General features: G+C 43.5%; 2 protein-coding genes across 6 annotated transcripts in view; one reads left to right on the top strand and one right to left on the bottom strand.

The window, feature by feature from the left end:
- The window catches only part of LOC124117467 (double-stranded RNA-binding protein Staufen homolog), a 37,349-nt gene extending 29,504 nt beyond the window's left edge, over positions 1 to 7,845 (top strand). For 3 of the 5 annotated variants that reach the window (XM_046479382.2, XM_046479381.2, XM_046479379.2), the window contains 4 exons: positions 1,613 to 1,693; positions 2,650 to 2,759; positions 3,372 to 3,544; positions 5,888 to 7,845. In XM_046479382.2, the coding sequence (XP_046335338.1) occupies positions 1,613 to 1,693; positions 2,650 to 2,759; positions 3,372 to 3,544; positions 5,888 to 5,969 (446 nt within the window). In that variant the 3' untranslated portion in view covers positions 5,970 to 7,845. The remainder of the gene's footprint in view (positions 1 to 1,612; positions 1,694 to 2,649; positions 2,760 to 3,371; positions 3,545 to 5,887) is intronic. The other 2 variants (XM_046479383.2, XM_046479380.2) reach the window with 1 other exon arrangement.
- Positions 7,846 to 8,261: 416 nt separating this feature from the next.
- LOC124117469 lies at positions 8,262 to 18,737 on the bottom strand. Its single transcript, XM_046479385.2, has 4 exons — positions 17,805 to 18,737; positions 10,594 to 10,740; positions 9,777 to 9,954; positions 8,262 to 8,816 (listed from the first exon to the last, which is right to left on the bottom strand). Exons 1-4 carry the CDS (start codon positions 18,067 to 18,069, stop codon positions 8,798 to 8,800), a joined length of 609 nt encoding a protein of 202 aa, XP_046335341.1. The 5' UTR covers positions 18,070 to 18,737; the 3' UTR covers positions 8,262 to 8,797.
- Positions 18,738 to 24,260: the final 5,523 nt, after the last annotated feature.

Raw genomic sequence — 24,260 nt, 5'->3', positions numbered from 1 at the left:
GTCTTTTTATCAAAAGTTGGGTTGCTTTTTATTTTTTATTTTCTATTAAAGTCGTTAAGATGAAGACAGAATACATTGGTATGAACAACAGATGACTGAAATAACAAAGATAATAAATAAACATTTCTTTCAACTGTAGCAGTTGGATGTAGATCTATCTGTGTCAAGCCTAAATTTCTTTCTTGCCCCATCTTGTATGCTTGTGTTTATGAATTTGTCCTCAATTTACAATAAATTGTCAAGTTCCTCACAAGCAAACTTGTTGAAGATTTCCATAAGTGTCAAAGACTCTGGCCAAGGACAGGCATACCAGTATTATATGGTTTGTTCACCCTCTCGTACTTTCAAAGTCTTGTATATGTGTAGGATAAAGCACTTCTGAGGGGTTTTATGATATGTATGACACCCCGTCAGTTTTATCCCAAAGATAAGTTTGTTGTAGTTTGCCTTTTATAAGACAACATAAATTTTTCACAATCACGATCGAGGGAGCATCGACAGTGATCAGTCAAATTGTTACATACGAAAAAAATATATCCGTCAATAGTGATCAATTGTACCAAAGATTATATGCTCATGGTTATTAATTTATTTCAAAGATATTTTGTAAAGCTGCAACTTAAATAATGTGATATTGTAATGTTTTATTCCTGATAAAGATAATAGTTTCCGACACAATTCTTCCAATCATTGTATGAAAATTCTTTCAAGTAATAATATTGGGTAATTTTAAACTGAATCATCGGTAGATTCCAAGAAAACGTGTGAACAGGTGATTGCAGCTTCCGGCTTAGTTTACGAGACAGTACAGGCAGTAATATTAATCTCTGCATATAAAACAATGACTAGCAGAACAGGAAATACAATTTAATTGGTAAATCATCATGTCTTGTGATGTTTATTTCAAAGTGTATTGAACAAATTTCATTATCACCGAGCTGTTCGTTTACCTGAGTTTGGTGAAGGGATACGATGTAATATTGTTTCTGTGGAATACAAACACGTTTTTGTTGCAAATGTATGGATTCTTTTTAATAGACAGGGTATATAAAATTAACACTGATACCATCAGTGGGGTCGTATTATAGACCATAGTAAGCTCTCTATTGTATGTTACCGAGAGTGTAACGAAGGCGTCAAGCGCTGGGAAGGAGCTTGCGAGAGTCAGTTGTACACCGGTTTACGTCATTACGTAAACATGAAATGGTCGTTTGACAGCTGCTGTTGCTACAGTGCTCTAAACATTAAATAAAAACAGTCACTCGGCCAAATAAAATAAATTTGTCGGGGGGGGATTGGCTGTGAGTCAGGAGGGGATGATAATCTAGCAATTAATTTATTAGGGCCATAAGAGTTCACATTACACGAGAGGAAGAACTTCACCTGGGTCATGGTAATTCTGCACTTGTGTCATGTGACACGACCGAATCCCTGGAGGAAAAGGATGTTTGTGAATCCAGTACACACAAATGTATAGAATGGTCACAGAAAAAATGTATGTTGTGTCCCTATATCTCTTTTAATAGGTTTAGTTTCTTGTAACATAGAAATAACAGGCAAAATAACTTTAGTATTAGTTGTCAGTGGCATTCTGATCTTTGTCTGTTTTCAGCTTCTCTTGGAGGCATCACGAAGACAGGTCGCCAGCTTGTACCGGGGCTGCTGCTTATTCCCCAAGCCGGCATGGGCCAAGGTAAGTTCCTTCCAACTTCTCACATAGATGTAACTTTCCTTACCTATGATCTTCTCGCATAGATGTGACTGGACCAGAGTTACTTCCTTTATCTACGATCTGCTCACATTGATGTGACTGGACCAGAGTAACTTCCTTTATCTACGATCTGCTCACATTGATGTGACTGGACCAGAGTAACTTCCTTTATCTACGATCTGCTCACATTGATGTGACTGGACCAGAGTTACTTCCTTTATCTACGATCTGCTCACATTGATGTGACTGGACCAGAGTAACTTCCTTTATCTACGATCTGCTCACATTGATGTGACTGGACCAGAGTAACTTCCTTTATCTACGATCTGCTCACATTGATTTTACTGGCCCGGAGTTACTTCCCTTACCAACAAAGATCTGGGTTCGATTCCCCATATAGGTACAGTGTGTGAAGCCCATTTCTGGTGATATTGCTGGAATATAGCTAAAAGCGGCATAGATTAAGGTTGTAATGTTCGCTGCTGCGGTGACTTCATTGATAGCCCTGCTATGGTAACGGTTACTCCGTTGTAATGTTCACTGCTTTGGTGACTGTGACTTCATTGATAGCCCTGCTATGGTAACGGTTACTTCGTTGTAATGTTCGCTGCTGCGGTGACTGTGACTTCATTGATAGCCCTGCTATGGTAACGGTTACTTCGTTGTAATGTTCGCTGCTTCGGTGACTGTGACTTCATTGATAGCCCTGCTATGGTAAGGGTTACTTTGTTGATTGCGTGTCATCATACCTCAACAGCATGGGATGTTGCTCGGAATATCAACCACTGACTGAAAATCTCTGACCCGACTTTATTATTGACAGCCCTAGTGATACAACTGGAACAGTTCTGACTGGCGCATATTGCTTTCTATGCAGAAAATGGTGACTATCATTAAACCATGGCACAACATGTTGACATTGATTCCGATGTTTGCAGGTATGGGCAGCCCTCTGGGTCCAATCCGCCCCGAGCAGCAGCTCCGTGAGCTGGCCGCACGCAACAACTTCCAAGTGCAGTTTGACGATTTCTCAGGCCAGGTACCTCTGGTACTCAGTTTTGTGTCACTTTCATCACTAACCAACCCATGTATAGCCCCTAGCCCATGTATAGCCACCAACCAACCCATGTATAGCCCATGTATAGCCACCAACCAACCCATGTATAGCCCCTAGCCCATGTATAGCCCCTAGCCCATGTATAGCCACCAACCAACCCATGTATAGCCCCTAGCCCATGTATAGCCACCAACCAACCCATGTATAGCCACCAACCATCTTTAACGATAGATGACTAATTTGACTCCCCACCACTGACTAATTTGACTTATTCCTCGACTAGTGTATTATTAGGTCAATTAAATTTGCTATAACTGTGTCATCTCATGATTTTAGCCATCGCCATGTTGGTATTTCACAGCTGATGTTATGTGTGTGTCTGTGCACTTCTGCTATAGGATGTACAAGTTATGATTGCGTCCACAGTGTAAGTGTTTGCTCAATGTCAGCTTAATCACAGTCTGTCTTGATACCACTCTACAGTCGGGGTGTTGCTTGCCACAGAGCGATGTGACGTTGCTGTTACGCTGCTGAAGGGATATTTCAATGTGGTATTGTTCAGGATGAAGTGCTATGCTCTAACTGTTGTGTTATTGGTTCCAGAACAACAGTAAGGAGCACCTGAGCCGCCTGTCGCTGTCTACCACCCCCCCTCAGGTTCACCACGGCTCCGGACCCACCCCTGAATCCTCCCGGGACAAAGCTTCCATGGATGCTCTCAAAGTGTTGTCTGATATGGGCTACTACATCGAGGACAAGACGCACATCGGAGATGGGTGAGTCACAGATAGGGAGTCAGGTGGGGATTGGGTGAGTCATGTGGATTGGGGTGTGTCTATTGGGGAGGGGTTGAGTCACATGGGGAGGGGATGAGTCACGTGGTGAGGGGATGAGTCACGTGGTGAGGGGATATCATATTGGGAGGGGATGTGTCACGTGGGGAGGGGATGTGTCACGTGGGGAGGGGATGTGTCACGTGGTGAGGGGATGAGTCACATGATGAGGGGATGAGTCACGTGGGGAGGGGATGAGTCACGTGGGGAGGGGATGTGTCACGTGGTGAGGGGATGAGTCACGTGGTGAGGGGATGTGTCACGTGGTGAGGGGATGAGTCACGTGGTGAGGGGATATCATGTTGGGAGGGGATGTGTCACGTGGGGAGGGGATGAGTCACGTGGGGAGGGGATGAGTCACGTGGGGAGGGGATGAGTCACGTTGGGAGGGGATGAGTCACGTGGGGAGGGGATGAGTCACGTGGTGAGGGGATATCATGTTGGGAGGGGATGTGTCACGTTGGGAGGGGATGTGTCTCGTGGGGAGGGGATGTGTCACGTGGTGAGGGTTGAGTCACGTGGGGAGGGGATGTGTCACGTAGTGAGGGGATGAGTCAAGTGGTGAGGGGATGAGTCACGTGGGGAGGGGATGAGTCACGTGGTGAGGGGATATCACGTTGGGAAGGGATGTGTCACGTGGGGAGGGGATGTGTCACGTGGTGAGGGAATGAGTCACGTGGTGAGGGGATGAGTCACGTGGGGAGGGGATGAGTCACTTGGTGAGGGGATGAGTCACGTGGGGAGGGGATGAGTCACGTGGGGAGGGGATGAGTCACGTGGGGAGGGGATGAGTCACGTGGGGAGGGGATGAGTTACGTGGTGAGGGGATGTGTCACGTGGTGAGGGGATGAGTCATGTGGGGAGGGGATGTGTCACGTGGTGAGGGGATGTGTCACGTGGTGAGGGGATGTGTCACGTGGGGAGGGGATGTGTCACGTGGGGAGGGGATGTGTCACGTGGTGAGGGGATGAGTCACGTGGGGAGGGGATGAGTCACGTGGTGAGGGGATGTGTCACGTGGTGAGGGGATGTGTCACGTGGTGAGGGGCTGAGTCACGTGGGGAGGGGATGTGTCACGTGGTGAGGGGATGAGTCACGTGGTGAGGGGATGAGTAACATGGTGAGGGGATGTGTCATGTGGGGAGGGGATGTGTCACGTGGTGAGGGGATGAGTCACGTGGGGAGGGGATGTGTCACGTGGTGAGGGGATGTCACGTAGGGAGGGGATGTGTCACGTGGGGAGGGGATGTGTCACGTGGTGAGGGGATGTGTCACATAGTGAGGGGGTGTCACGTGGTGTGGGGTTGTGTACCTAGGGAGGGGTTGAATGTCGCAGGGAGGGGTTGAATGTCATGGGGAGGGGATGTGTCACGTGGTGAGGGGATGTCACGTGGGGAGGGGATGTGTCACGTGGGGAGGGGATGTGTCACGTGGGGAGGGGATGTGTCACGTTTGGAGGGGATGAGTCACGTGGGGAGGGGATGTGTCACGTGGGGAGGGGATGTGTCACGTGGGGAGGGGATGTGTCACGTTGGGAGGGGATGTGTCACGTGGGGAGGGGATGTGTCACGTGGGGAGGGGATGAGTCACGTGGTGAGGGGATGTGTCACGTGGGGAGGGGTTGTGTCACGTGTTGAGGGGATGAGTCACGTGGTGAGGGGATGAGTCATGTGGGGAGGGGATGTGTCACGTGGGGAGGGGATGTGTCACGTGGGGAGGGGATGTGTCACGTGGTGAGGGGATGTGTCACGTGGGGAGGGGATGTGTCACGTGGGGAGGGGATGTGTCACGTGGGGAGGGGATGTGTTACGTGGTGAGGGGATGTGTCACATGGTGAGGGGATGTCACGTAGGGAGGGGATGTGTCACGTGGTGAGGGGATGTCACATAGGGAGGGGATGTCACGTGGTGAGGGGATGTGTCACGTGGTGAGGGGATGTGTCATGTGGTGGAGGATGTCACATAGGGAGGGGATGTGTCACGTGGTGAGGGGATGTCACGTAGGGAGGGGATGTGTCACGTGGTGAGGGGATGTGTCACGTGGTGAGGGGATGTCACGTAGGGAGGGGATGTGTCACGTGGTGAGGGGATGTGTCACGTGGTGAGGGGATGTGTCACGTGGTGAGGGGATGTCACGTAGGGAGGGGATGTGTCACGTGGTGAGGGGATGTGTCATGTGGGAATGGGTTGAGTCACTTGGGAAAGGGATGTGTCTTATTTCAGTGCATTATTCAGCTATTTATTCCACAGAAAGTTTGAGTGACATGTATCTGGTGATTGTGTTTCAGCCTGCAGATAAAGTCTGAGATCAACACCAGCATCCCGCCACCGACACTGGGCGGGGCAACAAGCCAGCTGATGAAGGAGTAGTCCCTGGCTGCAGCCTTGTCTTGTGTTCATGTGGAGTACAAACTGAAGCATCGAGATCACAATCAAAACTCCGTACTCAAGTGCAGATATTTGGACCAAGAATTAAGTGCTCATTCTCGGAATCGGTGTACTTGGGTTCAGGAAAGATCCCATATTAAAAACTTTATTTAGCCAGGTGCAAAAAAAGGACAATTATTGCTATTCTCTAAATAATTGTGCATAATAAGAAATTGTGCAAGACAAGGTTGCAAGCTGCCTGCCGCTGTCGTTTCAATCTTTGTACTTTTCTAGATATGCATCTGTAGCCCTGTGCTCTCTATTGTGGATTATCTCCATGCATAGGAGCTTGATCAGTGTACCTACATGGTAATCTGCACAGACCTGTGCTACGTTAATCAAAGTAGACATTTTGCCCTGGAGGTATGGTCAAAGGGGAGACAACTGTTTAAAGAGGGGTAACTCTTGACTAAAACGATTCAGTTTCATTGATAAATGCAGTGCTTCTAACATTGCTACTTCCAGTGGTTTTATGTCGACACAATGAGTTTTTTAAAAGTTTTAGAAAATATTAATGTTGCACTAATATTGTTTGGTGATGCTGTCTCGACCCTGTGTCCCCTGTTGTTGTCTTCCCTTTGCTATCCAGCATGAATGTACACTGCTTTTCTCATCAGCCTTTGTGAGAGTGCACAGTTTATTTTATGTGTTTCTAAAGGAAGGAAAGTGCAAAGCAAGAAAGCTGAGTGAACCTCACATGTTGAGGTCATGCAGGAAACTGAGGGCAAAAACAGGATTTGGTGCTTTATGTGGAGGGAGTATTTGGAGGGATACTGCAAGGCTTATCAAAGGTTGACAGCCCATTGTTCTCTAATCGGTATTTAGCCCATGTTGTTCGACATTGCCCTTTGACAGATGACCACGTGACTCCCATCATTGTGCGTGAACATTATGTTGTAGTGGTTCCTCATCGTTTCCTGGTGATCTTCAAAGGGCCCGAAATGCTGATGTTTTCATGCTCTATTTCTATATCGACTCCTAGATCTAAAACCCCCTTCGTTGCTTGATTCAGACAAATTGTTTCCTTGTTTTGACTTGTATGAAGATAATGAATATCAATCAAACGACTTTCAATATGTCTTCGATGCAGCCCGTCGCTCTCATGTTGAACACCTTAACAGAACAAAAATTGTCAACAGCTAAATTCATATGATCAAATTAAACAAGTTGTCTGAAGAAAGTTTTCTTTTATTAGTTTTGAGTTATACTTTTTTACGCGAGATCTAGTTGTTTTGGGTCGATATATGTTAAGGCATTTATTATTTTCAGTGTCCTTGTTTTATGGTAATTCCCAGCCTTGTACTGACTGGGTATTCACCAGCTATATTTTCTTACCAATGGATGTAGGCCAGAAATGAAGCGTCAAGCAAAATTTGCAGTTATTTTATTTTGTCATATTTTGGATGATGCTCACTTGTCAGAATTTGATAACTTTACCGGACAGGAGCAAACATAGACTCCATGTTGCCAACGACACTGAATGTTTAGAAGCAGATCAAGCATTTCTGGGTCTGTACGTTGTTCCTTGGTTTGGTAAAATCGACCTCTCCCTTTGAATGTTATGTTCTGTGCTGGGCGTCGCTGAAAGGGCACCTGTATTCGGATCTGGTTTTCCCTATGCCCGCCAGTACTTGTGGTACTTGTTATGTTGAGGGTTACTAATTCTTCCATTGGTAAGGAGTTCGTGGGCTTAGTGTGTTTTGCTGTTGTAATACCTTTGCTAACTATTTTGTCAGTATTCTGCAATAGGAAAACACACTTCTTCACTAAATAGTCAGCTATTTGTCAAAATAAAAATTTATTGACATAGCTGGAAAAAGAGTTGTGTGTTTGTTTTATGCTTGTCTGCAATACAGTCCAAAACAATCCATTGATCAACGTGGTGAGCTACAATGCACACCGTCGGGGTACGCTGTGACACACTCAACGAATCGGACCATCTATCTGTTTGGTTACCTTTTACAACCAGCATAGGCTGCTGCTCGCAACAGTTGACTATTGATATAAATCTTAGAGATTGATAATCGTTGTTAACTTAATGACGATCAATTATAGATAAATATTGCAGAAGTAACTTGACTTTGAGCAAATATGCAAAAAGCTCAGAGACAAAACAAAATATTTCACATCACTGGTGAGTGGTGACACGTTTTTGCATGGATTAATTTGTGGACATTTAAGATAAAACATAATCAATTGCTTGCTGTCTTCGGCAGTGGTCAAAAACAAGTCTGCTTAGGTAAATGAAAACTTTATTTCATAACAAAAGTTGTGTGAGATATTATTAAGATGACACAATTTTCATATCATAATGGTTAATATTTCTTCCCATCAGCGATAATTCCGATTATCCATCTTGGGGCCACATGGAATCTGATGATGCATCTAAGCATTGATCAATCTTGCACAGATATTAACATCAACTGCTGCAATACTGACATGTTTGACAAGCCTCCCCTTGCACAAAGTGATCTTAGTGATCGTAACTACCATACTTTAATATAGACTTACTATAGCCTTAGTGCTACGATTGCTTTGTGCAAGTGCGCCCAGTTCCCCAGCACTCCATCTTACTACCTGTCTATCAACTGAGTCATACAGGTAGAGTAGGAACAACTTGCCAGTATGGTAATATAGTCTATTTACATCAAGTGTTTATTAATGATTAACATAATCTACATGCTCTGAACAGCAGGTGCGTGACGGGACCGTCCATTGTGTTGTAATGTCCTCTGTACAAAGGGAGAACACTCCAGGGACGGGGACTTGAGTCATATTTCTGTGTATTCCCTGGAAGAAAGGAGACAGCAGGCTGCAGTCTAGCATTTGTGCGAGTGGGTGGCACTATGTGGTGATGTGAATGAGTCTTAACACTCTGGAAACCTGAAACACGTCTGACACAATGCTGTGGAGCCGGACACAAGGACAAGGAGGATTGTTTCCTCTGCTTACCCATAAAGGAAAATTTCTGTAATATTTAAACACCACTTTAATGTGTAAGTATATAGTCCGAAACCTTGTGTTCTTCATAATACAGAAGTTGACCACCATAAACATCCTTATGTGTATCTCTCCTAAATGCCTTTTTAAGACTTGCTACCCATAACCTAATGGTACTGATGGTACTCTGGGTGATGACGTGTTTGACTTTAGCAACTCACCTTCTGATGGTATACACTGGATGATGGCGTGTTTGACTGAAGACACTCATCTTCTTATGGTACTCTGGATGATGACGTGTTTGACTTTAGCAACTCACCTTCTGATGGTATACACTGGATGATGGCGTGTTTGACTGAAGACACTCATCTTCTTATGGTACTCTGGATGATGACGGGTTTGACTGAAGCTACTCACCTTCTGATGGTACTCTGGATGATGATTGGTTTGACAGAAGCTACTCACCTTCTGATGGTACCCTGGATGATGACGGGTTTGACGGGTTTGACAGAAGCTACTCACCTTCTGATGGTACTCCGGATGATGACGGGTTTGACAGAAGCTACTCACCTTCTAATGGTACTCTGGATGATGACGGGTTTGACAGAAGCTACTCACCTTCTGATTGTACTCCGGATGATGATGGGTTTGACAGAAGCTACTCACCTTCTGATGGTACTCTGGATGATGATGGGTTTGACAGAAGCTACTCACCTTCTGATGGTACTCTGGATGATGACGGGTTTGACAAATGCGACTCACCTTCTGATGGTACTCTCGATGATGACAGGTTTGACAGAAGCTACTCACCTTCTGATAGTACACAGGGCAAGGGATCCCGAGGCTACACTGAACACCATTGCGATGGTCTCGATGACAAAGCTCCATGACAGCCGACAGACAAGGTGATGCAGCGACGACAACGACAACATGTAACGTTCCCCGTAGTTTGTGGCGTAGATGCTGACAGCAGACAGCAGCATGAATGCTGCACAAGATGTCACGAAAGTCAGTGGTCAGTGTATACCAGCAATATAGATTTTATTACATGGCATTCCTTCACCTACACTACGGACAAACGTTTTTTCTGAAATTTCTTTACTGAGGAGTGTTTGCAGACCACCACTAACTGTCGTGATATATACCACAAAGCGAGGATTAACAATCGCCCGACGTTTTATGACCCGTGAAGATTCGGGGTAGAATAGGCCTTCAGCAACCCAAGCTTGCCGTAACATCCTATCCTAATTATCCATCGTATCACACTGGATTGTCCAGGCTCGATTATTTACAGACCGCTGGAATATTGCTGAGTGCGGCGTTAAACAACAATCAATCAATCATATTACTCTTGTATCATGACATAATTAGTCAACAATCAATCAATCAATCATATAACTATAGTATCATGTCATAATTAGTTATAGTCATGGCATGACAGATACACAAAACCATAGAATCTGTTATGATTATTAAAATGAACTCGCACAGATACACTCATTAATCACTCGCGTCTTGGAGGATTGCCTAGGTAGTACTTTGGGCTATAAAAGCATTTATTTGCAGAACATGTCACTATCACTCTGACTTAGAGGATACTTACTCACAAACCTGTGATTTGTCTTACCATCAAGGAAGGACATCATGACGAAGCCGGCAACAATTCTTCGACTGTTGCAGAAGGGGTTGAAGTGGTAGAGCAGCTTCATCAGCGCCGACAGCAAGGCTCCCCCGAAACTCAGGCATACCAGGATCTGCACACACAACAGCCATCCTGCAACATGGGAACGTCACGGTGTCACTGACAACGTAGATCACCCACGACGTGACACTGACAACAGCCTACACATACAAAACCCAAAGACCTTGTCGCCAAGACTGAAATTTCTCTCTTGAGACTTGTCCTGTGATTTCTTCAAATTATGTTGAGCAACTTCACAAGCTTTTGAAAGCCTAGCCTGAAACGTGTTTGTTGTAATATGTCTCGTCATTTCAGGGAAGGCTTTCAAAGGGCCACGAACAAACTCATTTCAGACCTATCATTAAGCCAATGCTACTTTACGTGAGTAATGAGTGAGTATGGTTTTACGCCGATCTTAGCAGTATTCCTGCAATATCACGACGGGGGATGTCAGGGATCGAACCCGGGTCTTCGGCGTGACGAGCGAACGCTGTAACCTCTAGGCTACCCGACCGCCCCACTCCTTTTAGTACTTTAAAGGTCCACGAACAACAGCAAAATGACAAAATCCTAAGGACTCTTGAACTGACTCCCTCACAGCAAACAACAAATGAATGCCTTCATCCCAATCCTTTTCAGTCTCAAAACAGTAAGTCCTTATCATACTCTCAAGAGTCTGACGAAACCTCTCAAAAGCTCTTTGAGGTTCAGGATGATACGCACTAGACTTAATCTGGGCTATGCTAAACTGGCGCATAGCCTGTTGGAAAACACCTGACATGAAATAAGAGCCCTGATCTGACTCAATAGTCCTAGGCAAACCAACCATGACCAAAGCCTTGGTAATACCCTGAGATGTAATTGTCCGTAAAGAAATAGCCTCTGCAAACCTTGTGGAAGCACGCAAGATATACACATGCACAAAAGTTAAGCGCCACCCACCATATTTGTGAGCTTTTACTTTTGGCACTTAATCATGACTATTATAATGAGATGTACGATTGTTATAAGTCATATATGTAAATATCATGTGATGCAAAAGTGGTCCCAAAGCAAGTTTATCTTGTGTTCCAAAAGAATATGAGCAGAAAGGAATTTTACCGAAGAGCAGAAATTGAAGGATTAGACAACATTAAAAGACTTTTTTTTGTCATGTAACTGTCATATCAGCAGACCATATCAGGTGTCACATAGACACCATAGGGAGTGCAGAGTATATTGCAAGACAGAAACGTCAGTAACGTGTGTATGATCCACGGACATTGACCACAGCTTCAACCCTACGCCTCATACTCATTACAAGTCGTTGAATGCTTCTCTGAGGCAAACGGATCCATTCTTCATGAAGTGCGGCTTCAGGTCCAGCGAGATTTTGAACTGGGGGATCACAATGTCTGATTTTCCGGCCAAGAATGTCCCAGAGATGCTCAATCGGATTAAGATCCGGACTACAGACCGGCCAAGGAAGAGTGGCAATAGCTTCTTGACGCAAATAAGCCCAAACTGCCCGAGATCTGTGTGGTCTAGCATTGTCGTCCATGTAAACAGGTCTTGTCCATCGACTACGGGCACGACACCATATCAGACGATTCCGCATGTGCCTCTCAGACAGTTGAGGACGTTTTACTGGTCTCCTGGCGTTATAACCAGCCGCTCTGAGGCGACGCCTTACGGTCATCGTCGAGAGTCTCTGATGGGTAATCCACTGCAGTCTTAAATCTGTTGAAGTGGCAAATGGATTTCGTCTGACTATCCTGAAAAGACGTCTATCCTTTTTGTTAGAGGTCTTTCTTGGCCTACCAGACTTATGCCTGTCATTGACATCATTGGTTTGACCATGTTTGACAATCAAACGAGTGATAACACTGTGATGACGACCCATTTGTCTTGCAATGGCCCTGCATGACATGCCAGCATTTGTCATGCCTATCACTTGCCATCTTTCAGCGTTCGTTAACTTTCTCCTCACCATGGCTTAATTTAATCTCTATTGGAAGGGGAATCTCACACAGGAGCAAAATGCAACCATGTGTCTGAAACTTGAATTTCACTATTTGTAGGGTAGGGGAACTGCAGCAACACGTAAAGCACGCTTTCCTTGTGGTATCTGGACAAATTTGGGTTCATGAAACTATGGAAGCCCAATTCAGTCATACATCATCATATTTCTTATTTCTGATTCCCACACGTGAAGTCAAGAGACTATGAATATGGTGGCGCTTAACCTTTGTGCGTGTGTATAGTAAGCATGTTCCGATTTCATTGATTTTCTGCAGCCTGTACAGTTGTGGACTTGATATTCCAGTCAATAGACTGTTGCAATAGTCGATTCTCGACAAAAACAAGAGATCGTACCATAGTTACAGATGCGTCTTTTGTGATCAGATGACGAATTGCACCAATGTTTCTCAGATAGTAATAGTGAGCGAGTGAGTGAGTTGGGTTTATGGCCGCTTTGAACAGTATTCCAGTTATATCACGGCGTGTCAGCTCAATGTGGGAGGAAAGTCCGAAGTGATCCAGATCTAAGACGTTAACCACTTAGGTGAAACCCACGAGCACGGGTATGCTGACAAACCTAGAAACATAATCGGGGCGAACCGGTTTCAAACCCACAATCATAGGTTTCTGGCGTGCCCAAGGGACGCAACTCTGCACAGCGAATCGCGGCGCCTTAGACGTCTTGGCCACCCGTGCCCCCGGTGTAACAGTGTCTAACAGTACAGCTTGTGGGATCAGTACCTGTAGATAGGCTCAGGTTTACAATTGTAGTGATTCCTGGAAGCAGGACGTCCCTTGATGGACAAACGAAATTTCGTTGGGACAGGGTCTAGCTTACAGAATGCTGGTTTAGAATATTTGACCAGTTTGAGGATGTCGGCCTCTGCGACTTGTCAAAACAAGTCAAACTTTGTCCCAACGTATTGTGGACAAGAAAGATCATCGCAGACAGATCCAAAAATTTGACGTAGGGGAGTGATTTTATCTGTGAAAAATCAAGGTTAAACCCATTCCTATGTGGAAGTATTACATCAGATCTTTTACCCAGCAGAAGGATCACAATTGAGAACAGTTTCTATTGATTTGTGGAATTTCTAGTAATCTCTAGATTGAGATATTCAGGTTTCATCTTGTTATCACACTAACAATGTTTCTAGAAGAGTTGAAGATTTGTCTTTGAATTTCTAATCTGGATTTCCGGAAGAGACGTTCAGGTGCTCGCCTCTTGGCATTAGCATCCTTGACCTCAGGGGTGTACCAAGGCCACCGAGGCCAGGTTATGTCTGGTCTTCTTGCATCTCAGTGGTGCATGTTGATCGAGAAGACAGTGACGAGTTCATTTACATCATCCGGGGGACACCTTCCCGAGGCAAGGGAGTTAACTGACTATAAAAATCCAATTTCCACCCTTGCCGAACTAGGCTTGAAATATGAAGTTATATATTGGCTGGACTAACGAGTCTATGCATAGTCCAATCAAAATCGCGAAACGAAATCGATATCCGGTTCGTAAACTGCCGTGCATATTTCGATCGTTTGCAGGATTTGTAAAGCATGTGTACCGACTCTGCGTCAACAGTTATTTTCCAAATCTTTTCATGTTTTTAATTATGGTGCTCACGTGATTTGATGCATTTCCCGAAGTAAGACCCGTTGTATTACAATATAGATCTTGAAATTGCACTTTTAAAGTCAGTTAACTCCCTTGCCTCGGGAAGATGTCCGTGGGACTGCAGAAAAGTGAACTCATTATGAAGTCATCTTTGAAAGCCTGATGGTCGAGTGTCTTTTGGGTGCGTTCCTATACCTCCTTCAGGGGTGGGGAATTGGCTATACCTCCTTCAGAGGTGGAATATGGTTAACCCCCTACAGTGGTGGAATATGTTTTACCTCCTACAGAGGTGGAATAGGTTTTACCTCCAACAGTGGTGGAATAGGGTTAACCTCCTTCAGGGGTGGAATAGGGTTAACCTCCTTCAGAGGTGGAATAGGGTTAACCTCCTTCAGAGGTGGAATAGGTTTTACCTCCTACAGAGGTGGAATAGGTTTTACCTCCAACAGTGGTGGAATAGGGTTAACCTCCTTCAGGGGTGGAATAGGGTTAACCTCCTTCAGAGGTGGAATAGGGTTAACACCCTACAGTGGTGGAATAGGGTTTTACCTCCTTCAGAGGTGGAACAGGGTTAACCTCCTTCAAAGGTGGAATAGGGTTAACCTCCCAGAGTGGTGGAATAGGGTTAACCTCCTCCAGAGGTGGAATATATTTTACCTCCAACAGTGATGGAATAGGGTTAACCTCCAAGAGTGGTGGAATAGGTTTTACCTCCTTCAGAGATGGAATAGGGTTAACCTCCAAGAGTGGTGGAATATGGTTAACCCCCAACAGTGGTGGAATAGGGTTAACCTCCTTAAGAGGTGGAATAGGGTTAACCTCCTACAGTGGTGGAATATGGTTAACCCCCAACAGTGGTGGAATAGGGTTAACCTCCTTAAGATGTGGAATAGGGTTAACCTCCTACAGTGGTGGAATAGGGTTAACCTCCTACAGTGGTGGAATAGGATTAACCTCCTTCAGAGGTGGAATAGGGTTAACCTCCTACAGTGGTGGAATGGGGTTAACCTCCTTCAGAGGTGGAATAGGGTTAACCTCCTACAATGGTGGAATAGGGTTAACCTCCTACAGTGGTGGAAAAGGGTTAACCTCCTTCAGGGGTGGAATAGGGTTAACCTCCTACAGTGGCGGAAAAGGGTTAACCTCCTTCAGAGGTGGAATAGGGTTAACCTCCTTCAAAGGTGGAATAGGGTTAACCTCCTACAGTGGTGGAAAAGGGTTAACCTTCTTCAGGGGTGGAATAGGGTTAACCTCCTACAGTGGCGGAAAAGGGTTAACCTCCTTCGGAGGTGGAATAGGGTCAACCTGCTACAGTGGTGGAATAGGGTTAACCTCCTACAGTGGCGGAAAAGGGTTAACCTCCTTCGGAGGTGGAATAGGGTCAACCTGCTACAGTGGTGGAATTGTCTTTACCTCCTTCAGAGGTGGAATAGGGTTAACCTCCTTCGGAGGTGGAATAGGGTCAACCTGCTACAGTGGTGGAATTGTCTTTACCTCCTTCAGAGGTGGAATAGGGTTAACCTCCAAGAGTGGTGAAATAGGGTTAACCTCCTTCAGAGGTGGAATAGGGTTAACCTCCTTTAGAGGTGGTATACGGTTAACCTCCTAGAGTGGTGGAATAGGGTTAACCCCCAACAGTGGTGGAATAGGGTTAACCTCCTTTCAGGGGTAGAATAGGGTTAACCTCCTTCAGAGGTGGAATAGGGTTAACCTCCTACAGTGGTGGAATGGGGTTAAACTCCTTCAGAGGTGGAATAGGGTTAACCTCCTTCAGAGGTGGAATAGGGTTAACCTCCTTCAGAGGTGGTATAGGGTTAACCTCCTAGAGTGGTGGAATAGGGTTTACCCCCAACAGTGGTGGAATAGGGTTAACCTCCTTCAGAGGTGGAATAGGGTTAACCTCCTACAGTGGTGGAATAGGGTTAACCTCCTTCAGAGGTGGAATAGGGTTAACCTCCTACAGTGGTGGAATAGGGTTAACCTCCTACAGTGGCGGAGGGGGGTAACCTCCTTCGGAGGTGGAATAGGGTTAACCTCCTACAGTAGCGGAATTGTCTTTACCTCCTACAGAGGTGGAATAGGGTCAACCTCCTCCAGTGGTGGAATAGGGTTAACCTCCTTCAGAGGTGGAATAGGGTTAACCTCCTTCAGAGGTGGAATAGGGTTTACCCCCAACAGTGGTGGAATAGGGTTAACCTCCTTCAGAGGTGGAATAGGGTTCACCTCCTTCAGAGGTGGAATAGGGTTTACCCCCAACAGTGGTGGAATAGGGTTAACCTCCTTCAGAGGTGGAATAGGGTTAACCTCCTACAGTGGTGGAATAGGGTTAACCTCCTTCAGAGGTGGTTAGGGTTAACCTCCTAGAGTGGTGGAATAGGGTTAACCCCCAACAGTGGTGGAATAGGGTTAACCTCCTTCAGAGGTGGAATAGGGTTCACCTCCTTCAGAGGTGGAATAGGGTTAACCTCCTTCAGAGGTGGAATAGGGTTAACCTCCTACAGTGGTGGAATGGGGTTAACCTCCTACAGTGGTGAAAAAGGGTTAACCTCCTTCAGAGGTGGAATAGGGTCAACCTCCTACAGTGGTGGAAAAGGGTTAACCTCCTTCAGAGGTGGAATAGGGTCAACCTCCTACAGTGGTGAAAAAGGGTTAACCTCCTTCAGAGGTGGAATAGGGTCAACCTCCTACAGCTGTGGAATTGTCTTTACCTCCTTCAGAGGTGGAATAGGCTTTACCTCATTCAGACATGGAATGAGCTTTGAGGTCAGACATTTCGTATCCTTGATGTGAACATGACGAACAGGGTTATCATAACCTGAAAGTTCTGTGTGTGATGTTATGTTCTGTGTTTGATGTTGAAGTTATGTTCTGTGTGACGTTGGTGGTATGTCTTTTGTGTGATGTTGATGTTATGTGTATGGTGTTGATGTTGAGTTCTGTGTGATGTTATGTTCTGTGTGTGATGTCGATGTTATGCTCTGTGTGTGATGTTGATGTTATGTTCTGTGTGTGATGCTGATGTTATGTTCTGTGTGTGATGTTGATGTTATGTTCTGTGTGTGATGTTGATGTTATGTTCTACGTGTGATGTTGGTGGTATGTCTTTTGTGTGATGTTGATGTTATGTGTATGGTGTTGATGTTGAGTTCTGTGTGATGTTATGTTCTCTGTGTGATGTTGATGCTATGTTCTGTGTGTGATGTTGATGTTATGTTCTGTGTGTGATGTTTATGTTATGTTCTGTGTGTGGTGTTGGTGGTATGTCTTGTGTGTGATGTTGATGTCCTGTGTGATGTTGATGTTCCGATTGTGATGTTGATGTTATGTTCTGTGATGTTGATGTTATGTTATATTCTCTATGTGATGTTGATGGCATGTTCTGTGTGATGTTGATGTTATGTTCTGTGTATGATGTTGGTGGTATGTGATGTTACGTTCTTAATGTGATGTTGATGTCTTGTGTGTGATGTTGATGTTATGTCCTGTATGTGATGTTACGTTCTGAATGTGATGTTGATGTTATGTAATGAAGTTCGAGACGTACCTGGAACATGACGTATGGTCAAACAGTCAACAATGCCCGTTGTGTTCTTCACGCATGTCCGCCACAGCCCTTCAAACCGCTGCTCTCCGCCGAAGTGGCGATGGTCGTGCCACGCCCCTGTCATCCCCCCGTCCAAACGTCTGTGGTCTTGGATAAGGACGCTCCAGTGACGGCTGTACAGACCCATCGCATGTAATACCGCCGTCAGTACTGACACTAACGCTAAGAACTCGTTGCCCATCACAGACACGAAGCAAGTTGCCATGGAATCAGGACGACCTCAATGTGTCACAATGATGGCTCCAAGATGTAGAAAATCTGATCACTATTATGTACATATACTCCTGGAGCAGGTCGGTGAGCCTACGGGATGCCCCACGTATACTCAAGGATGGGATGGGGTGGGCTGGCGTGGGGTCGGGGTATCTGGCCCTTGTATGGCTTCACGTGCACTTCAAGGGTACGTACCCAAGTATGCTGACCAATATGATGCACGTATTCTCAGAGGTGGGGTCTGGCCATTTTATGCTTCAGGAGCAGGTCTCCAAGTCTTATATGCTCGACGTATACTCCACCAGCAGGTGGCCGACGCGTGTTCACTGTACGTACACTCAAGGAGCAGATGTCTGGCCCTTGTGAGCTGCAGGTATACTCCACGAGAAGGTGCCCGAAGGTGTATTGGCAAAACGTATACTCCAAGAGCAGGTGCCCGACCCTTGAAAGCAGAGAGTATCCCCCTCACTGTTCGTCTTCACCGAGAGCACCGCACAAAGACTGGAGGATATGATGTTGCACATTCCGACACATTATGTAATAACAACTTTTTCTTTAACTGCTTAACATACAGTAAAGTTGAGCGTAAATTAAGGGAAATCCGCGGAAGAGTGTGACATTCATTAAGGAAGTGTGTGGGTATTTTGTAGTCATGTGAGATGAGACAAGTTATCGGGGATTCCCCATGTCCGCTATGTGACATTGCTATTCTAAAGTAGAACAGATACATGGCGTCATCAGTTTCGCTTCGCAGCTATATTTCCTCGTAGTCTATACCCTAGCTGTCATGTGACTGGACCTGGGCGTGTCTCCTGGGGGTGTCTCCTGGGGGTTTGGGTGTTTGGGTGTTTGTTCAAGCCGCAGTCGTGGTATCATTTGTTGTTTATATTTTGTGATTGATAAAAACAGTTTAAATAATTCTACATAACTATCTGTATATTTTGTTTCTTATGTTGATCTCGTGTGCTGTCTAAATAGGCTACAGGTCACAACTTTGCGGGGTTTTTTTCTAATTGACCACGCTGTATGGTGTAACTTGTTCTTCAGTGATTTTATTTTAATACAAAAGACATCCGCTACAGGATTCGGAATGGTTTTGTTTGTGAACCAGATATAACACACAAATATAATAACATCATCAGCATTCCTAACTGTGAACAACTGAGCATTTCGTGCTGACGGCTGAATTAATGGGGTGTTTGACCCCTACACATGTAAACGAAACTGTTCGTTCAACATCTTATGATAGAAACTGAAACACGTAGTGGCATTGCAGTGTTCACCTTCACGAAGAAATGTTCGTGTTTCGCGCAGAGAGACCATGCATATAATAGATTATATGGTCACTGGCCAATAAAAATCAAAACACGCACAAGATGTGTTGCATGCGTGTTTTGCACGCAGTGCATGTGTCTGCTAATATCAGTACATCAAAAAGAAATAAGAAACACATCCAAGTTAAAGATGAATCGAAATTTGGAATTCCCAATTGTAAAAATAGATATATCTCAGCTTGATGGCGCTCTCAACTCCAAATAGTGATTGGCTAGCAGGTTCAAATCACGTCACGTGTCCGCCGTCTGCACCGTATAGTCAAATTAGTCATCATGTCGAAGAAACGGCAAAGAACATTGCCTGATTTTTGCGACTGTCCAGTTGGCAAAGCTCATAGTATTGAGGTCCCGTGATACAAGTCTATTTTCTTCCCGCCAACGTTCTTGCTTCTTAAATGTAGCCATAATAATTACGCGATCTACAGCTTACACTGGCTGTAATCTAAATTTAGGCTAAACTACATTTACCATTTAACTTGTATTTCCTGCTCTACTTGGCACTCTTTCATATGCACAGGTAAAGATTTCCGGGTGCATTGTCTTGTAAAATAAGCCGGAAAAAGCAATTAGTTGTTCACATTTTCTCCTAGGTCTACCCTTGATTCAGTTTAAACATAGCCAATATCATATTAAGTTGAAAGAACTTTGATAAAAGAATCGGAAGAAATTGTTTAAAACTGACATTAATGATGAATATTATTCCAATTTTGTGTTATTTTAGTTGCAGCTTTTGCTTTTATTATTATTATTATTATTATTATTATTATTATTTAAGCATAAGTGATGCGCTTTGGTACAACTGATTGCTATTGCTATTCCTGTTACTTTAACATAAAGCAGGGTTAGAAATTGGCACCAGTCCTGTAGTCCTTGCCAAACTGCCCAATGGTTAAGGTATCATAAGGACTAGTAGAAATTTGCCATTTTTAAGGGTTTTGCTATATATTATCAGTATAAGGACTAGTGTTAGTTTCTACCCCTGTAAAGCATACTTGTTTACTCCTGACATTCCAAAATATATACACTATAATGTATCTGGCTATACCAGGAAGTGCTAAATCAGTTATCACAAGTTTGAATGGGGTACTCATTAGCAAGTATTGGTAAATGCAATTAATTTTCCGTGCTTTGTGACAGGTACTAAAGAGTAAACTGTATCAGGTTTTTGGAAGGCATTTAGAAGTGATTCACATAAGGAAGAGATAATATGGATGTCAACTAGGTGAATATGTGAATCATTCACCTGATGAAGGAGTAAGCATATACTCCGAAACGTTGTGTTCCTCATAATAAAGAAGTTGACATCCATATATTCTCTTCCTTGAGTAAGCTGTACATAAAGACAAATCTACCTGACACAAGCCAGGTAGTTCAAGAAGCAGCTGATGGGGCAATGACTGGCTCAGACTAACTGTGGCCATTACAACTCTTGTAGTTAGACAGCTGCAGTTGATGTTTGAGGAGTTGAGGGGATATGAGTGACCTAAGACCCAATTTCACTCCAACTGAAAGCAGGGGTTATCCCAATAGTCCCTAGTTTTATATCAACATCCGTTCAAATAAACAAATATAATAAACAAAGTTAAAATAAGTAAATAAAATTAATAATGAAAATTTCGTATTTTATTGATAAAATGTTCCACTAACAAATGATCATTATACATACAGAGTGTCACAACATTCAGTCTGTTCAACTAGAAACACACACAAGACAATGAGCACTTCAGTGCAATATTAACAAAGGAAAGGCTTGAGTAAAACAAAAAACAATTAGGAAATATAAAATGAATCATTTTTATACAAATGACCTTTCATTAAAAAACATAAGAATGAAAAGGCACTCTTAAACAATCTAAATGGTAAAGGCAGATTGGACTGACCCTACTGTCTGGACATGTAATTCACATGGTTGTAAGTCAACATCAATATGAGTGAGTCTGACAGAGCCATTCACGTCAGCTACTCATCAAGAGCATTCGCAGGTGACTAGACAACAGTCAAGTCTTTTCCGGATGAAACAAAAGACATCACAGAGTTTACAGCATTAACACATGCAAGTGTCTTAATCATTCGTAAAATAACTTGTACTGAACCATGGTGGGCCAGACCAATCTGTTATTGTCTAACGGATATGTTGCACATACATATTGCAAGAGTAAATAAAAAAAGAGCCACGAGACTGTAGCTCACCTGACTTATGAACTAATAATTTGATGACACTTTAACCTAATTTTAGTACAAATGGCTATGGTACGAAATCCTAATGTTGCATAAACGATTCTTTGATTGTTATTGCATTTTCACTTTGCTGAGACCAACTAGTTTGCTGTAAAAATTGAATGAAGGTAAAAAAAACCCTGGAAGATTCATTTTAGGCCCCACTACTTAAAACACCTATGCCAACTTTAAATACACATTTTTGAAAAGATGTCCGATTTATAGCCAAAGTTCTCAAAATTATTTGAAATTCTGTGAGCTCTATTTAGCAACACTATAGCTGTGGCGCTTCAGCTCCGAAGTGGGCCTTGCAGTTTCAGAGAAGATGTTGAAAATGCAAAGTTAATAACGGCTGGACAGCCGACAGAAAACGTATAATGACATACACTCATCTGCCTTTTAGTCATGTGACCTAAAAATATAAAAAATGCTGTGTGATTGACAACGTGATTACAGATCCTATTTCAAGCTACATTTTATTAAATATACCATTTTGCCTTCTGCCTCTAGGCAAATTGACCAATGAAGTCAAGATTCTGTTGTTGTTATTGTGTTTTCTATTTGGTGAAACAGTCGGGACATAGGAAAAAGGTCACTCAAATAAAACTGGTTAAAATGGTTGACCTTAATAAAGACCTATTATCTCTGCACTGAATGAATCACAATATTCGATACATCAAAATCTTTTAAAGCCTTTGGTAAAGAGTGGGTGAGTGAGTATGGTTTTACGCTGCTTTTAGCAATATTCCAGCAATATCACGGCGGGGGACGCCAAAAATGGGCTTCAAACATTGTACCAATGTCGGAAATCGAACCGGGTCTTCAGCGTGACGAGCAAACACTTTGACCACAAGGCTACCCGACTGCCCCCCCTTTGGTCAAGATAGTTAAAGAGCTGCTTGGTTGGGGAAACTGTCATTCAAAGAACACTCCATGACAAAGTGGATGATCAAGCAGCTCTTCAGTCAGTAGTTCCAGGGAGGATACAGGTAGGAATTCAGGGTCAACAAGAATAGCATTGTTTAATGTTAGTTTAATGATGGATTGTCAACTTAGTAACTTTAAATCACTTAAATTTTATTCATCAATGATATGTTTAACATATACAGGTCATTTACCTCTTACATTGAATTAGAACAAGAATGCTTACCGGTAGTTAATTTAGGGAATACAATAATAGCCTGATCATCAGGCGTTCAACTTTTTAGAACTTACCATCTGTCCGCAAAATAGAGGTAAACACTTGAGTCATATAAATATCTGAACTTAGCTACTCATGTCATGTCAGTTTCAGTGACAATTCAATATCTAGGCATGAATATAAGGTTCGAGTGTTCATGGGTTCAAATCCAAGATTACGGTAAACATCCTGCATTACTTGCTCCTCCTCCTCCACTGCCACTGCTCAAAACAGCAGGAAACCCAACTCACTCACTCACTCACTCACTCACACCTGCATGGGAACTGCTCCCTGAGCTCTGCACCTCTCTAACACATCACAATGAAAACAATAAGTAAACGTTTTAAACCAACATCAACTGCCAAGTATGTACAGCAATATAGCTGTGTGAGTAAAGTCTTAGTTGCTATAGACAACCATTTGCACAATTCCCTAAATGCTTCATAACAATTACATGTAGACATTTACAGAAACACATTTCATCGTGAACATTATTCATACAGACACTATGAATTACGAGTGATTCAAAATGTAACATTTGCTCCACTGAGTGTTATACTGACGATAAAGGATGTAGTGGTAGACAGTGGCAGAGAGATTTGTGATGTAATTTGATTGTGACATCATAGTAACGGATGACATCACAATGGTCTGCAAAACATGTCATGCCATTTCTTATGACAACGTTATGCTGTTCTTTTATGATTTCGTACATGATTCCAACAGAACTTAGCCTAAGATGCTTACATGTTTCTTCTCTTTGCTGGCCTATAAAAGTAACTTTTCGTCAAAATACTTCTCAAATCATGATTATGGTGGTGATGTTTGTGAATTTCCTGAGATGCTTTAGGTAAGGTGAGGGTAAACAAACATTTCACTGTCATGATGGATGAGATGAAACAAAGAGAACATCAACAGTTGTTTGTTTGCCCCTGAGTGGTACAAAATCATTCTCCAATTAAAGAAGACTCCATTTTCAATCATGTTACCTTGCATCAAGAAGCATAACATGAAGATTCAGTATCAGCCTCCTTCAAAACAATCAGTTGCCCAAAACAAAAACAACAAGAGGACGAAGTCATTGATATCCCCCACAATGGTAAATACTTATTGTGAATATGTCAACCAGTTCAATATGTATACATGTTTTTGTTGCCATGGAAACTAGAAATATTTTCAAAAGTAGCAAACTACATGTATCAAAATGCACCAGTTCCACCACTTTACCTATCTGTGTGCCAAATTTGTTCACGGAAACAAGAACCTCCCCTATTTCCAGACTAAGTCAAAGTTGTTGCCATGGAAACTCAAAACATATTTTGATAAAAAGTCTGAAACTATCAAAAGGCACCAGTTCACTACTAGACCTATCTATGAGCCAAGTTTGGTGAAGAAATATTGTGTGGTTTTCAAGATCTGCTCGGAAAACAACATCTTGCACAGTTGGACTGA

This window comes from Haliotis rufescens, unplaced genomic scaffold, assembly GCF_023055435.1.
Source record: "Haliotis rufescens isolate VD_foot unplaced genomic scaffold, xgHalRufe1.0.p SCAF_1, whole genome shotgun sequence".
NCBI classification, from domain to species: domain Eukaryota; kingdom Metazoa; phylum Mollusca; class Gastropoda; order Lepetellida; family Haliotidae; genus Haliotis; species Haliotis rufescens.
The sequence above is the reverse complement of the archived record's forward strand: the minus strand, read 5'-3'. Positions and strand labels throughout refer to the sequence as shown.